The 16100-nt window shown below is 37.1% G+C and overlaps 1 protein-coding gene across 1 annotated transcript; it reads left to right on the top strand.

The window, feature by feature from the left end:
* The first annotated feature begins 256 nt into the window (after positions 1-256).
* Positions 257-838, top strand: LOC131874106 (uncharacterized mitochondrial protein AtMg01250-like). Its single transcript, XM_059217348.1, has one exon. The coding sequence runs from the start codon at positions 257-259 to the stop codon at positions 836-838; it is 582 nt and encodes a 193-aa protein (XP_059073331.1).
* The last annotated feature ends 15262 nt before the right edge of the window (positions 839-16100 follow it).

The following is a 16100-nucleotide window of genomic DNA, read 5'->3' as shown; positions in this document are numbered from 1 at the left end:
AAAGATCAACAACACTTTCATTTTCCTCATCCCTAAGACCACTAACCCCAGTTTCTTGAAGGAGTATCGTCCCATAAGCCTTTGTAATACCATTTATAAGATACTCTCCAAGGTCCTTGTGAATAGGATTAAGCCCTTCCTGGAAAAATTTATCAGCCTTTCCCAGAAAGGATTTGTCCTGGGTCGCCAAATTTTGGATGCTGTCATTGCCACCCATGAGATAATCCACTCCATGGATAGGAGCAAAATACTAGGTATGGCCTTTAAACTTGATATATCTAAAGCTTATGACAAGGTTAATTGGGATCTTCTTTTCAAAGTGCTTCTAAAACTGGGCTTTAACCAAAAAATGGTGAGTATGATTCGGGAATGTGTTACCACAGTTCAGTTCTCAGTTTTGATTAATGGGACTCCTAGGGGTTGTTTCAAAGCAGAAAAAGGCATCCGGCAGGGTGACCCTCTGTCCCCTTATCTGTTTATCATGATAGCTGAAGTCTTAAGCAGAAATGTGACCCATCTGGTCAGCAATGGCAGGCTCCAAGGGTTCAAAGTGGCCTCCACGCTCCCCCCCTCTAATATTCAACAATTCATGGATGACACCTTTCTATTTGGTAAGTCTTCTGTCATGGAGGCTAAAGGGTGGAAGATCTTACTTGCCAACTACGCCAAGGCTTTAGAACAATGCATCAACTATGAGAAGAGTAATCTCTTCTTTTTCAATACTCCAAATGAACTCCAACTCAGAATCCTCTCTATCCTCAGATGCAAGATGGCAACTCTTCCGGGGACCTACTTGGGCCTCCCTCTCATAGTCAAGGAAGTCACTCCCACCTTCTAGAACTCTATTTTGGAATGGATGCAGAAAAAACTTGCAGGATGGAAAGGGAAATTCCTCAGTAGTGCGAGGAAGCTCTAGCTTCTTGCAACTTCCCTACAGGGAATTCCAGTGTACTTCCTTTCCATGTTTAAAATATCAGGGACCATGGGGAAAAACTTGAGAAAATCCAAAGAACCTTCTTATGGACTGGCTTGGAAGAGAAAAAACGCCTTGCTCTAGTTGATTGGGATACCATGTGCTTACTCAAATCAATGGGAGGTTTGGGTATAAGAAAGATTAATGCCCTCAATAAGGCGCTAATTTCCAAGATTGGGTGGACTCTGGCTAAAGGTGAGGTAGACTGGTGTAACATCATCAAAGCAAAGTACCTAGACCGAGAGCACTTCCATTATAATTTGAGTACATCCGACCTTCCCCAAGGATCCAAGTTATGGAACAACATCTTGAAGAGCAGAGTGATGGTTAGAGAAAGCTTGAAATGGCAGCTGGGAGACGGTAGAAAGGTGAGATTCTAGGAAGACTTCTGGATGAAGGACAGGCCCTTGGTCAACACTCGCTTCCATCAAATTATGAACCACCTTAAAGATTTTCTGGGGGATTATATCGCAGATTATTTGGTACTAGGAAGATTTTGCTGGAAGGACATTGTACACTTCTTCAACAATAGACCTAACTTGGTCCCCCTTGCTCAGGACCTACAACACATATTGTCAGAAACTAGAATCCCCTTGGCTCCGAATGAAGACAACTTCATCTGGAAAGAGACCCAATCGGGCTCATTCTCAGTCAAATCTGCTTACAATCAGCTCCTTAAACCCCCTGTTGATGTTGATTGCTGGAAGAAAGTTTAGAACCCTCTCAGCTTATCTCTAAAATCAATTTCTTTTGGTGGTCCCTCATGCATGGTAAAACCCTCACGTTGGATAACTTGAAGAAGAGGGGATTCTGTCTCCCCAATAGATGCAGTCTATGTAAAGATGATGAGGAAACTATTGACCATCTTTTTGTCCTTTGCCCCTTTATTGTTCATCTTTGGTCTATCACTCTTGAGAAATGCGGTCTCTGTTAGGTGTTCTAGAAAGACATTAAAAATTTTGCTTTTGATTGGACCCCCCCTCCCATCACCCCCTTATCTTTCAGCTATGGAAACAAATTCCACCGCACATCTACTGGCTCTTATGGAGAGAAAGAAACAACAGAATTTTCAGAGACACTAAGACCCCCCAGACACTGTGGCACACATTTGCTTCAAGATGATCTCTGAAAACTTGGAAGTTACAAAATGGAAAATCCCCCATTATCCTCCTAATGAAGTTGAGAAAAAAATTGCTGAATGCTGGAAGCTCCCCCCTGGTTTTGATAGCTTCAACAAAAAGACCAAGAATAAAAGAAGGATGACCAGATGGTCAACCCCTAGGTTACACTGATTTAAACTGAATTTTGATGGTTCAACCCAAAGCAATTGTCAGGCGGGAGGTGGAATCATTCGGGACCATTTGGGGAACATGGTTGCAGTCACTCAAGCTGAAGGAATGACCCTCCTTTGGGGTCTAAAAATGGCTAACTCCATAGGAATTAAACAACTAGAAATTGAAGGAGACCCTCAAATCATTGTGGACTCAATTAAAGGGAACTCATCGGCGGGTTGGAGAGTGGGATCCATTCTGAGGGATATTAGGTGCCTCCTAGTCAAGTTGGAGGACTTCACCATCCACCACATCTTTAGAGAAGGAAACAAAGCTGTCGATTCCATGGCGGCGGTGGGAAGGCTGCAAAATGGCTTACGATGTTGGAGGGACCCTAGTTTGTTGTCGGTCACCACAAAGGTTATCTTGGAAAAGGAAAAGGCCTTTACCCAGGAAGGGACCGTCCTATCCACTCAATGATGAAGGAAACCTTCATTCAAATTTCAAATTGGCACGGGAATCCTGCCAATTACTATCCTAGACAGCCACGTATCAATGGTAGGTTGAGTCACCACTACCACAAGGGATGGATTTATGATGAAAGTACAGACATCAGGAATGATTACTCCCTAATTATTATCTGGACGGAGCCAACTAGCGACAATAAAGGTGGCGATGGGGACCTGTCAACTCACATTGGCTCGAATGAAGGCTCGCACATTCCAAGTAGATCTTCTGCTTTTGATATCTACTTGAACTTAAGGGATAATAATCACTCCGATTATTACGACCTTTTATTCCAAGCTCGACACAATTATTTTATCAATTCTATCTTAATATTGCTTCGGCTCTGCGTTTTTTTTGAAAGTCACTCTCAATATGTTAAGCTGGAGGATTCAAGAATGGGGGGGGGGACAAGCTTAAACTGGAACCCAATAAAGTGGATGAGTTCAAAGCTAAACTGACGGCCTGGTTTGTCTACTCAGAAGGCGGCATTGACAAAATCATGGAGAGCATTAAGGGAAATGATGAAAGACTTTCCAGACAATTTGTGACTTCCTGGGAAGACCGAAGGGTGACCATGGGGGGAATCTCTTTCAAAATCAATGAAGAGGTTATAGCTCAGGTGATGGGCCTTTCTATGGAGGATAGAAAGTGGAAAAAATAGAGCCGTATTGCGAATTCTACCAGCCTTAACCAGTTCTTCTGCCAGGGCGAAAACCCTGTCAAGAGGATGGGAGGCTTCAACAGGGAGAAGCTCCCTCACCCATGGGATGAGGTCTGCTATATTGTGATGAAGTATTTTACGCTGGAGGGAAGGTGTGGCATTTTCTACTACTACCATCTCCCGTTCCTTAACCATTTGAGGAATAAAGACCTCATTTCCATTCCGTTCTTTTTATTGCATTATATGGATGCTAATATTAAAGACATAGCCGAAGCTAAGAAAAAAGGGAAAGACTTTCTCATCCTGCATCAAGGCCTTATTCTTTTCCTGTATAACTTTCACCTCGCCCTCTGCCTGCCTTTCTCATCCTGCCATTAATGATTCAATCCCTCGGCTCCTAGAAATTGACTCCTCCAACAAGAAAACCAAGAATCACTCCCCGGAGGAGGTCAAAACCCCCAAAAGAGTCAAAATCCAAGAGATTGACTCTAATTTGGAAATTATTGAAGAAGACAATACCCCTCGTCATTCTAGCAGACTGGCCTCTAAACCCTTGGATAAATCCCTGAGAGACCCCTCCTCGCACGACACTGGCAATTCCATTCTGACTGATAAAATACCCTTGGCCCAGCATAATCTGACCCCTCATTTTGTGAGCAGAAATCCCCTTATCCTCCAAGAGTCCAAAGCCATCCAATTTCCCCTCCTCGACCTTCAGGATGGAAAAATTGATGGTCGTAGAGGAGGCCAGCAGTGTGAAGGAGGAGGAATCCAACCTGGCAGAGCTTGAGAAAAAGATGGAGGCCCTCTCTGACAATGTGCAGGTGATCACCAGCAGACTGGAGGCGGCGGAGTCCAAGATGCATGATGTTTCCAAGTTTGCTCTGAGTGTTATGCGATGCTCGGCTACTATGCTGTGCCTAATGCAAGAAAGCACGACCAAAGGGAAAGGCAAGGAGGATGATGAATACAAAGGTCTATTCAAGTTCCTCACTAAGGAATGGGCTAGAAAGTTGCTCCCTAAGAAGAGCCAAGGGAAAAATAAATAACTTTTTGCATGTGGAGGTTTTCTGGTTTTTTGATTATTTTGTGTAGTCGTTGGACGGATAAAGCTAGTTTATGCTTTTGTTTATACTTCTTTGTTTATTGCCCTGCGTGGCAAATGACTAATACTCTGACTAGTATTATTTTATCATTGATAAACTCTCGTAGTATGGTTTTTGTTTTTGATAGAGGTAAAAGGCTGCTACTTTGTTGATTATATGCGGACAATGGTTCTGCCACTGCCCTTCTAATTGTTCCTATGGGTCAGCCCCCTCATTTTTGGCTGCTTTTAATATCAAAAACACATGTAAGGTGTATGTAGGCACTAGATCATAAAATTAGAGCTCAAAACTAAATAATTGTAAATTTGAGTTTATAATAAAAGATGAAATCAAATCCTTTAACAAGTAATTAACATTTTTAAGTAATTTATATTATGCTAACAAAATGAAGCATGTAAGATGAATATATGCATCTAACTATAGAATTAACTATAATAGTTCCAAATAACTTAGGGACTTGAATACAAGACACCCTCATGCATAGACTTGTATAGATGACAAACAACTTCCAACTTGGTGTTATAGTTTAACAAAAAGAACACTAAAATTTTGATCACTCTATAGTCCCAATCTTAACCACCACCATTATCATATGATATGGTACACATGTAGTAACCTTTGAAATGGATTTAGTAGGGTCCTGAAGCAACTTGATAAAGCTATGTTGTCTAGTCAATCATTCTATTCTTTTCTTTGTTTTTATTCTTTTCCTATGGGTCTTTTGTTAGAAATTATCCTTCAAAAAATTTCTTTCCAATACAATTTCTTATTAAGTGGAAATTGATCAAATTAAAGGCCATAAAGACTCATTTTTTTTTAAACATATCACTAATCACACATAAGAATACATAAAATTACATTCAATGTGCTTGGAATTGGGAACCACATCTTGTGTGAGAGGCAAGCTAGATAGCTCCGTGCAATGACACTGTCAATTTCACCACCTAATTCCTTCACATTTATGGGATTCATCTTTCCCATTTCTATTGTCACTCCTATGAGGTTCCCACCTCAAAAAATTACTAATCTACATTCACTTTAGAATCTCAACCTTTCAACTTGAAAACTCATCTTTGAGTGGCCACACTTTTTCACTAAAAGTAGGTTGTAGATGCCCACTCTATGAGCATGGTGCCCAAATCAAAATGAAACTTTATTAATTTGATTGGAGACTAGATTATTGGATTATTTTCAATCTTGTCATATATCTTGAAATCCATTAAGAAAATTAAGGAGGGGAATCAACTCACTATTGAGTTGCTAGACATTCTCCAAGCCTTTGCTTGACATTATGAGTTGATATTTACTAGTCAAGAATATACTCCACTGATATCTTTTCTCTACAACAATAATTGAAATGGTTCCTTGAAAAATTTCCACTTCTTAGTGCACTCTTTATGATCAAATTCTCACTGAGGAATATTTATGTGAGGTTGTATTTCCTATGAATAGTGATGAAGCCCCTAGCTTGGATTGTTTCACATGAATTTTATTAAAAAATCGGGATATTATGGTTGAAGACCTTCACATGGTATATTTGGAAGCCTTTTATGGGAATTGGTTATAAAACACAATAAACAAAGATAATAGAAAATTCATACCTAAAGTTAGCAACCTAGTGAAAATCTAAAATTAGTGGCCCACAACCTTACTCAATGTCTCCTACAAGATTATTGTTAAAGCTCTTACTCTCAATCTTATATGTCTCCTCCAAATTATTTGACTTGAGAAAATTGGTTTTATTTTAAGTTGCGATACATCCTTGACAATATTATTTCTATTTGGGAAGGGATAGAATTAACCTGATTTTCTAAACAACTTGCAATATTCATCAAACCTGATTTTTCCAAAGCCTATGACTACATTAAATGGCCTTTTTATTTTTGCCATGCCACAAACACTTAGATTTGAATCCCATTTTATTTAATGTATTCAAATTCTATTCTTTAATCCCTTAGCTTACATCACTATTAATAGCTAGTGATCCAAGTCTTTTGGGCTTTTTGGGTCCATTTGTCGTGGACACCCTTTAGCTCCTACACTTTATGTGCTTACTATTGAGGGCTTTGGCTACCGTTTGATCCATTTGGTCTTTCAAAAAGTGGTTAAAGGTATTGTATTTCCCAATTCATATATTCATTTGTTCAATGAATTTTTTTTTGACAATTATATTTTCACTCTTCTTGATAATGAGAATAATATCAAACAAGTTCTTCTCTACCTTGATATATTTTACCAAGACTCTCTCAAGTATTTAGTGGTAAAATTCAATTATAGGTAGTCTTTTCTCCCAAAACCTGACTAGTTGGATTCTTTTTTTATGAAAATGGATTGATCTGTTAGCAGCAACCAAGAAGGAAGACTAAGAGGGGGGGGGCAATGAGTCTTCACCAGATCAAAAATTTTAACTTCAAAAATAGACTTGATAAACTGCAGTAATAAGATAGATAAGAAAATCGAAAGCACAACACACAACACCAAGATTTTGACATGGAAAACCTAATTAAGGGAAAAACCATGGTGGGAACCTACCCACAGTAAGATGATGCTATGTAGTAGTATGTGAAATTATTACAATGGGGAATGCACATGCATTCAAGCACACTTCCTAGAGCTCACCGCTCAAATATAATGGCCCAGAAGGCTACAACCCTTAGGAAAGTCTCACTGACTTACAACAAGATTCAGACTACAATCTGGAAGGAATGAACTGAAAGAATAGTATCTCCAAATGCCTGATCACAGTTTCGGTTAAGCACAACTGTCTTCTTTGCAACACTGTATATCTCCATAATCACAATACCGAAGGATGAATCACTTGTTTGCACATATACCACTCTCTGATAATGCAGACACAACATCGACACCTAAATTACATGAATATATCACCTATATGCAATTCATCAACCTTGATAACAAGGTTGGCTAAACCCTCAACCCTCAATTACAAAATTACATCACACGATACAAAGATCAACCACCAGACTAATATAATGATTTACATAGAATAGCATTGACCTAAATCAAATTCCCAAACACACAAATCCACCGAAAATCATGCCAAGATCAACCGCAACACGCTACACCACTAGGAAAACCGCATAACATGAAAATCATCACCAGTTGATAGAAACCACCAAAAACTTGCACAACGATCAATGCAGATCGCCAAAATAAATAGGACACGAAACACCAGCAAGCATGTTAGAATCATCAAGAACAACTGCACCAACACCACTTATCAAATCTTCATCGATCAACATCTGAAACTCAGGAATACAACTAATCAACAACTGTCACAAAGAAAGATAACTTGCGGAGCACCAAATCATGAACCATTTGAAATGATGATACACAAGACCATCCCAAGCAATATCCAAAAATCTTAGCACAAGATCGAATCACACCAGAATATACTAGAGGATATATCGAACTCTGCCAAACAGTGATAAGCAAAACAATACTACAAACTGGATCATAAGATCTTCCTAATTTGCAATCACCAGAGCAATACACATGAATATGTTGACATCAATGACAACAACATATCCTAGCAGCTACAATAACCAACAATATCCAACATGATCATGAGGAAAATTTTCAATTCCTAGGCATTCCTTTTTACTTTTTAGGCCTCGCTTGCTAGCTTGTGGAAAGTTGTCATTTCTAGAATTAAAAAAATTAAGCTATTTTATCGCTAAGCCTTTCTCTCTGGGTAGAAATTCTATGCGTGCTCCATAATTTTAGCTACTAGGTTCCTATTCTAAATTTGGAACACTCCTTAGGGATTTTCTATGGAAATTTGTGAATGAGACTAAAGGTTTCCCTTGTGTTGCTTAAGAGTTTTGTTGTCTCTTGCATGATGTTGGTAGATTATGACTTATTTCAATTCATCAACAAGGCATTACTCTCTATGTTAAATGAATTATCGAGTCTTTTGAAGGGAACAATGCTTAGAACTAGAAAATTCTCATTAGGCATTGCATTTCTTCAAGAATTTTTACTAAATGATCAACATGGAAAGCATTGGTCTTGATATTCTTCTCACCATGAGGGAGCATGTTCAAATTCAAGGCACTTTTATTATTAAGAGCATTTGTAAGGTCCAAGAGTATATCAAGCCTTGGATTCTTTGGGTTGGTTATGGCTTCCATACTGGCCTTTGCATTGATCAACAACTTATTTAGTGGTCTCTAGTTCTATTTGGTCAAGGTTGTCCTCTTTTCAAATCCCCTTGGGTTTATGTTTTGGATTTCTTTGATAGAATAATTAAAACTCTTCCCAAATACCACCATAAAATTTTCTCTCTTTGCTTGAAGCCAAGTTAAAATTATGACCATCCAAGCAAGATCATGAGACCTTTTAAATTTTTATTAATGTCATTCCTCTTCATATAGTTCATACAATTGGGGTTAGGTCCTTAGACCCTTGGTGGAAAGATTGGAAATGGTATCTTGAAATGCCATTTCACAATTATAGACCCCACAAGGGATATTTGTGGCTCATGGATCATTTTTTAATGGTGGACGAATTAAATCACCATTGGCACCTCCAATCTTCTCTTGGCACATGGCATCAATAGTTCCAAGCTATATCAGTGATATTCTTGAGTCTAAATTGGCTTATTTCATGTTGTGTGTTATTTACCAATATCTTTCGCTTACTTCTCATCTAACTCACCTTGGAGTTGACAACCTCCATTGTTCTTTTTGTTGACAATTGGAGTCTATCAAGAAATTTTTTAGTTATGTTTTAGATATTAAGAATCTTGGAGTTGGATAGATGATTTCTTCAATCTTTTTATATGTCTTCCTTTCACATGGTGTATGGTGTTGTTGGATGACTAGCCCTACCTCCCATTTAAAGTTGTCTAGATTTTGCATGCTTTTAGGGTGAAAATTCTTTTCAATACTAGGAAAGTTATAAATTTAATTCTTTTTTATAGTTGTTGGGCTAATATTTATATTTATTTATACACTAATTTTTGTTCTAAAGTTCCTATATAATTAAGGTGCAAGATCGCAAAGTTCTACTAGAAATTGTACACATGTAAGAGCTTCTTAACCACCATACTAATGCTCCTTGCAAGGTTACAAAAGTCACAGGTCCTACTTCCTCCCTAGCTAATGGGCATAGGTATAGTTGTGATCAATCTATCAAACAAAATCATGGATCCTAATCTCAAGACTCTCAAATGCAAGGTTATAGGGATCACATTATCTGTGGATGGTCTTAGCCCTCTCAACCACCTGCCACCTCTTCTCATGGGTGTGATGTTTCTAGCTATCCAACCAAATTTTTGTAAGTTCCCTTACTTGACGCTATTAGATTCCCCTATTCATACTCAACAAATGTGTAAATTCAGCCCTCTCATTCTCAAGACTCTCAAATTTAGCCCTTACTTGACACTATCAGATTCCCCTATTCATTCTCAAGACTCTCAAACACAAGGTTATAAGAGTCACATTGTTTGTGGATGGTCTTAGCCCTCTCAACCACCTGTCACCTCTTCTCATGGGTGTGATGTTTCTAGCTAGCCAACCACATTTTTGCAAGTTCCCTTACTTGACGCTATCAGATTCCCCTATTCATACTCAACAAATGTGTAAAAGATAAAAAAAAAGGAGAATGTTTTTATAAACCAAGAGCCTATTGCCGACAATACTATCCCCACTAATATATGAAATCAACCTAATGATCATGATCCCTTTCTACCACTGCTTCTCTTTCCACTTAATAATTTTATTTTACTCTTAATCAGACTCTTCCCTTTGTATGAACTTGGTCTCACCTAGACTCTAATAACATACCTTTATAGAGATATTGAGTTCCTTTGGTTGTTTTGATTGCTACCTTTAAAGCCTCTCTATTTTTTCCAGATGTTCTAAGCCCTGTACGATCTGCCTAAAAACTCTCCAGATAATCAGCAGAAGTTGGAGTGTGTGTCTGGAACAAAAGAACCTTAAACCTAGCATGCAAGACTGAGTAAAAGCCATGATATGTGCAATATGGTGTGAGAACGAGTTTTTTGGCAAGTCCAAAGCAGCTGTAAGCTTTGAATACTTTATTTGGTTTTTGGTTGTGCAGTGCTCTTTTTAGTTGTTTGTACATGTGTTTACAAACTGATGGAGCAGAATTGTATTGTAATTTCATAGTAAGGATTTAGTCCTTTCTAAACACCTGGGGCTTCTGGCCTTGCTACTGTAACTTTCAACTACTTTATAGTTGGTTGAATTAACTGATATGTGCAAATTGGTAGTATTTGATACATTAATCTTATGAGATTTTTATGTGAAAAATTGACTTTTTGTTTTTGGATTAGAGTGGGTAGGAAATTTTTATCATCAATGTTTAGAATCACATTGTGATTCATCATCTTACATCTCCTTAGAATTATTTTTCATCCTGATGATGAATCATTGAATGTGATTCAAAACATTGATGATAAAAACTTCATACACAATCTAATCCAGAAAAAACAAGTCAATATTTGATAAAGTTTGAATTAAATGATTTTAAAATTGTTGGGATGTGAAGCCCAATGGTCACATGACCATTCGACTTCCCCAAACTATTCATTTCACATCTAAATGTGATTGTATAAATGATTGAGTGCAGTCATGTATGTATTGGTATTAACAGTTGATTAATAGAAGTTATTCCCTGCTTTGAGTGTGGATGTAGGCATATTTTTTGAACCACAATAAATCGTGTGTTGTCTCTTCTTATTGCTTTTTTGTTTCTGTTATTATTTTCTTTGCTCTTTCTAATCTTTACAATTGGTATCAGAGCTATGTTGGCTTGAGAAGAGATGGAAGAAGAAGGAGAAGGTAAAACTTATAACTTCTATGGCAGTTTTATGTTCCATGTAAAACTATGCTTCAAGCGTCGCGTACATTGGTGGGATGGCTGGAAGAAAGAGGGGGACTCAGTTGAAGAGGAGAATCCAGTGAAGGAAAAGGATGTTGGGATTCTTATTTGCTCTCCCCTTGAGCTAGCCTTGGCACTTATTGGCCAAACTATTAATGGTCCAGAAGTTGTTGGGATTCGTGTGGTGAAGGTTGAACACCATGATAGTCCCTGTATAGACGCTAGAATTTCTAAGCCGAAAGATGTTGAAAAAGTGGTTGTTGTTGAAGAGGATGAACTCAAGAGATTGTGGGAGGAAGAGTGTATGCCATTGGAAACCCAAGCTGAATCTGCTGTTGACTCCTAGGATGAGGAGGGTGCAGATTGGAGTGAGGTAGCAAGGCAAGGAGACCTGGGAGAAATTTTGGCTTTAGAGAGCTCTGCGGATGGCATGGCCTTGGCGAAAATAAAGAGGCACTCCCATAATGATGACAACCTTTGTGCAGATAATTTCATAGAAGCCTATGAGCCTATGGATTTAGATGACATAGTAAATGATAAAAGTCATTTTTCTAGTTTGAAGCGAAAGTGACCATTGACAGGAGCAGAGGACAATGGGCATTGCTCCAAGTGGTTGCAGGCATCACATGGAGTGAATGAAAATGTTATTGAATCTGTCAATGCTTATTCTAATGGAGGAGGAGATGTTTTATCTCGATCATAATGCATTGACATTCACCAACCTTATTGGATGGATGTGGATGATAGTGCCAACGTCGATAATGAACAACCTGAGGGTGAGAGAACTTGAACTCGTGATAACAATCTGATGGAGTTGTTTGATGATGAAAATAATGCCATTGTTTTGTTCCTTGTAAGGTCTGAGTTTTATGTTTGGATATTAGAATCCAGTAATTGTGAATCGATAGATATTCTGTTACGGGGGAGTTCAGGTGATGGTGATGAAGAAATGTATTTTAAATTGGGACAAAGTGGTGTTTCAGTTTTTGGCATAATGGGTGAGTTTGTGCCTGATAGAGTTTTTAACTCTCCTTTGATTTGGAAAAGGCTGATTCGAAGCGTATGTGAACAAGAGTTCTTGAAGCTAAAATCTAGCAGGCTGGTTTTAATGTGAATTTTGAAAATGGAAGCAGGGATGCTAGTGCATTGGCTGTGCCTGTTGGCCTTCATGGGGGAGATTGTTGGGATGTGAAGCCCAACGGTCACATGACCATTCGACTTCCCCAAACTATTCATTTCACATCTGAATGTAATTGTATAAATGACTGAGTGCAGTCATGTATGTATTGGTATTGAGAGTTGATTAATAGAAGTTATTCCCTGCTTTGAGTGTGGATGTAGGCATATTTGCCGAACCATGATAAATCATGTGTTGTCTCTTCTTATTGCTTTTCTGTTTCTATTATTGTTTTTCTCTGCTCTTTCTAATCTTTACAAAAATATAATTATTTTTATATATTCTTCTTTTTGAAATATAAAATATTGATATTACAATAAAATTTATCAATCAAAACGATTAATTAATAAAATATATTTTATTAGAATTAAAAAATAATAATTTAATCTAACTTTTTTTTGTTAAAAAATGATATATGATAAAGTGAAATGTTTAATATGTATAAATTTGAAACAATATATATTCACACTAATATAATTGTATACTGAACTTTTCATGTTCAATGTGACAAATATACTTTCAGCCGTTGACAACAAATTATAATTTATCCAATAAGATATAAGTCTTCTATATTAATATAACATGTTCACAGTTTAATAAAAAACAATTGTTTCAAATATCAACAGTGATACAACAATTATTAATGTATTGATTCGTTTAATATGTTGAATATTTGTATCCATATGAAATAGAATGGAACTCACTCAAACATTCAAATTATGTAGAAAAAAAGAAAATAGAAAAATAACAATAAAATTATTTATTGTTATTAGATTTCAAGTATGCACGTATTTAATTTCGTCCATAATTTTATCAATCGTAAATAGACTGATGCTAACTTTCATTCTAATGGAATGCAATTGTATAGATCAACAAAAACAAGTTTTATGAATGAAATTTCCAAAAAAATGTTTTTAATTGATCCCATGAGGGGGAGGTCATTGTACCCCATGCTAGAAAATTAGGTATTAAATCCAATAATGAAGTTGAAGCACTTGTAGCTTTTTGAGGGATTGAGTTGGCTCGCAAGCTTAGTATTCAACCATTGTTTATTGAAGGAGACTCTAAACTAATTAAGGGTGTCTTAAATGGGATTGCCACCCCAAGCTAGAATATAATGCACTTCATAAGGGACAACAAAGGCCTCATCAATAACCTCCAAAACTATGAGATCCTACATATCTATCATGAAGGAATCTTGGTTGTTGATAAACTTGCTAATTGGATTCACTCTTAGAACCCCTATAGTTGGAAAGGAGAGGAGAACCTCCGCCCTCACAATCCCCTATCTTTAATCTTTGGTATTTCTAAGTTATTGTTGATGACATGAGGCAAGCTCTTATGTTGGAAGAGAAAGAATTATATTGTTAGGAATATTCCTAAAAAGGCTCCCTAAAATTATGAAGACAAGGGAAGGATGATTTCTTAGAGACATTAAACTTGAAACTTGTGAAGTTATATATTTTGAAATGATAGTATGAAGGATTTTACCCCTTGCCTATTCAAAGTCTTACCCTTAATATGACCCCCAACTCATTGACAAGGTGGCTTTCTTGGCATCTCATCATGTTAGTTCTCCTACATGCTTGCTTTCCCACGTGGTCTTATTTAATCTCTCATTAGTTTTATAAGCTTAGATTAGGTGATAACATGGGAATTGAGCCTTATATCCAAAATCATACATATCCTTTGTATGATTTTGTGAAAATGGTAACGTTAATAATATTTGCACCATGGTGATTGTGGATGGGGATTTTATGTGTGGGAGACTTTGCCTTGAGACAACATTTATTTCTCTAGGAAATTCTAGAATAATCTACATTTATTTTGGTGCCCTATTCCTTGCACTCTTTTCTTGTGCTTCTCTTTTGGAGTGGTGTTGGTGGTCATCATGGGCGATGATAGGGTTGAATTGAGTTGGTGACATGTAAGGAAGTCAAGAAAGATATGTTAGGATTTAGGTATCATCAACCATGCAAATACTTTAATTTATTATTTTCCTAATATATTTTGTAATTTACCCATAAGAGGTTAAGTTGTTTAACCAATGGTGGTGAAGCAAAGTTACTTTTTTTGTTTGTCCTCGGGGAAAAGGACAAAATAGCTAGTTGACCCCTTTTGGAACCTTCTATTTTTGTGGTGGATGGACACTTTTTAGGGATTGTAAGAGCATCTATGATGGTTATTACAATTATTATTGATTCTATGACAATATTTATGACAGATCCCTACACAGGTGTCAATGCACAAGAGATGCCTTATGACAACTATAAGGGCATTTGTAAGAGGCTACGTTGGGTGTTTTTGACTCATTTCAAGGAGAAACACATGAGTTTTTCTAGGTGGTTTTGTAGCCTATTGTTTGGTGATACCATGGTGGTATTCATCCTCACAAATCTCTACAAATTGGGGCCTTAAGCTAGAGTTATTCATTCAATCTTGTTCAATTTCTAGGATAACGAAGTGTTGCTGAATTTTATAGACCTCTACAAGAGAAGTGTATTGTTGTTGTAATATTCATTTGATTTGTAATATACTTGCCTCTCTTTCTATGGTGGAGTTTATTTCTAAAAGGGCTTCTCCACATAAATTTGGTGTTTCATGAGTAATGGTTTTCTTGTTCTTGTTTTGATTCTACAATCAATTTGATAAGGGTTAATATTAGTTTTAGATTTGCAATAATATTCATTTAAAGTTCATATTGCAAGATTTCTTCACCTTGTTTTACAACAATATAATATAGTCTAGAAGATTTGTAGAGAGGGGGGAATTGCTCCTTATATGAAATTGCTCAATGAGTTTGATCAAACCCTTTCTATTCCATTCATCAGACAGTAGAATAACGAGGAATGTTTAAAAGGGTGGCATTGGCTTTAAAGTTAATGAAGAGGTTATTGGTGCTATGATAGGCCTAAAATTTCATGACTTAAAGGTCCACAAATAGAGAAAAGTGTAGGATACCGAGAACATGAGAAAAATCTTCAATGATAATAGGCTCAAATCAAGTATCAAAATAGGTTCAACAAGGAAGAATTGCTTCCTCATAGGACCAAGTGTGTTGGGCTCTAGTTAAATACTTTACTCTTGAAGGTCAATTTTAATTTTATTATACCTACCACTTCCCTTTCTAAATTAGCTAGGGCATACAATTTTATTGAGTTTCCATTTTTTCATTCTTAGTTCTCTAGAAAATATCATTGAAGAGGATAAAGATAAGTTTGAAGAAACCCTAACATGCCTCAAATCCTACTCCACCAAGGCCTCATTTTTTGACTCTACCACTTTCACCTAGGTCTCTGCCCTACCAAAACCATTAAGGCCTACTTAGTGGATTCCTCTTCACCATCCCCTTAGTAAGAGGAAGTTATCTGTGGTTTGTGAGGACACCAAAAAAATTATGTCTTCCAAGGAGTAACATTGTAAGGTTTCCAATTCAAACATAAAGGTGGTTCTAGGTGCAAAAAGGATCGTAGTAAGCCCAAGAGTAAAAAGTGGGGAAAAGTATTGTTGAGTGCTTGGAGGGAATATTTAAGAA

This window comes from Cryptomeria japonica, chromosome 3 (genome assembly GCF_030272615.1).
Source record: "Cryptomeria japonica chromosome 3, Sugi_1.0, whole genome shotgun sequence".
Lineage (NCBI taxonomy): Eukaryota > Viridiplantae > Streptophyta > Pinopsida > Cupressales > Cupressaceae > Cryptomeria > Cryptomeria japonica.
The sequence above is the reverse complement of the archived record's forward strand: the minus strand, read 5'-3'. Positions and strand labels throughout refer to the sequence as shown.

What these genes read in the sequence shown, in the direction of transcription:
- LOC131874106 (XM_059217348.1), top strand. Translation starts at nt 257, where the DNA reads ATGGCCTTTAAACTTGATATATCTAAAGCTTATGACAAGGTTAATTGG.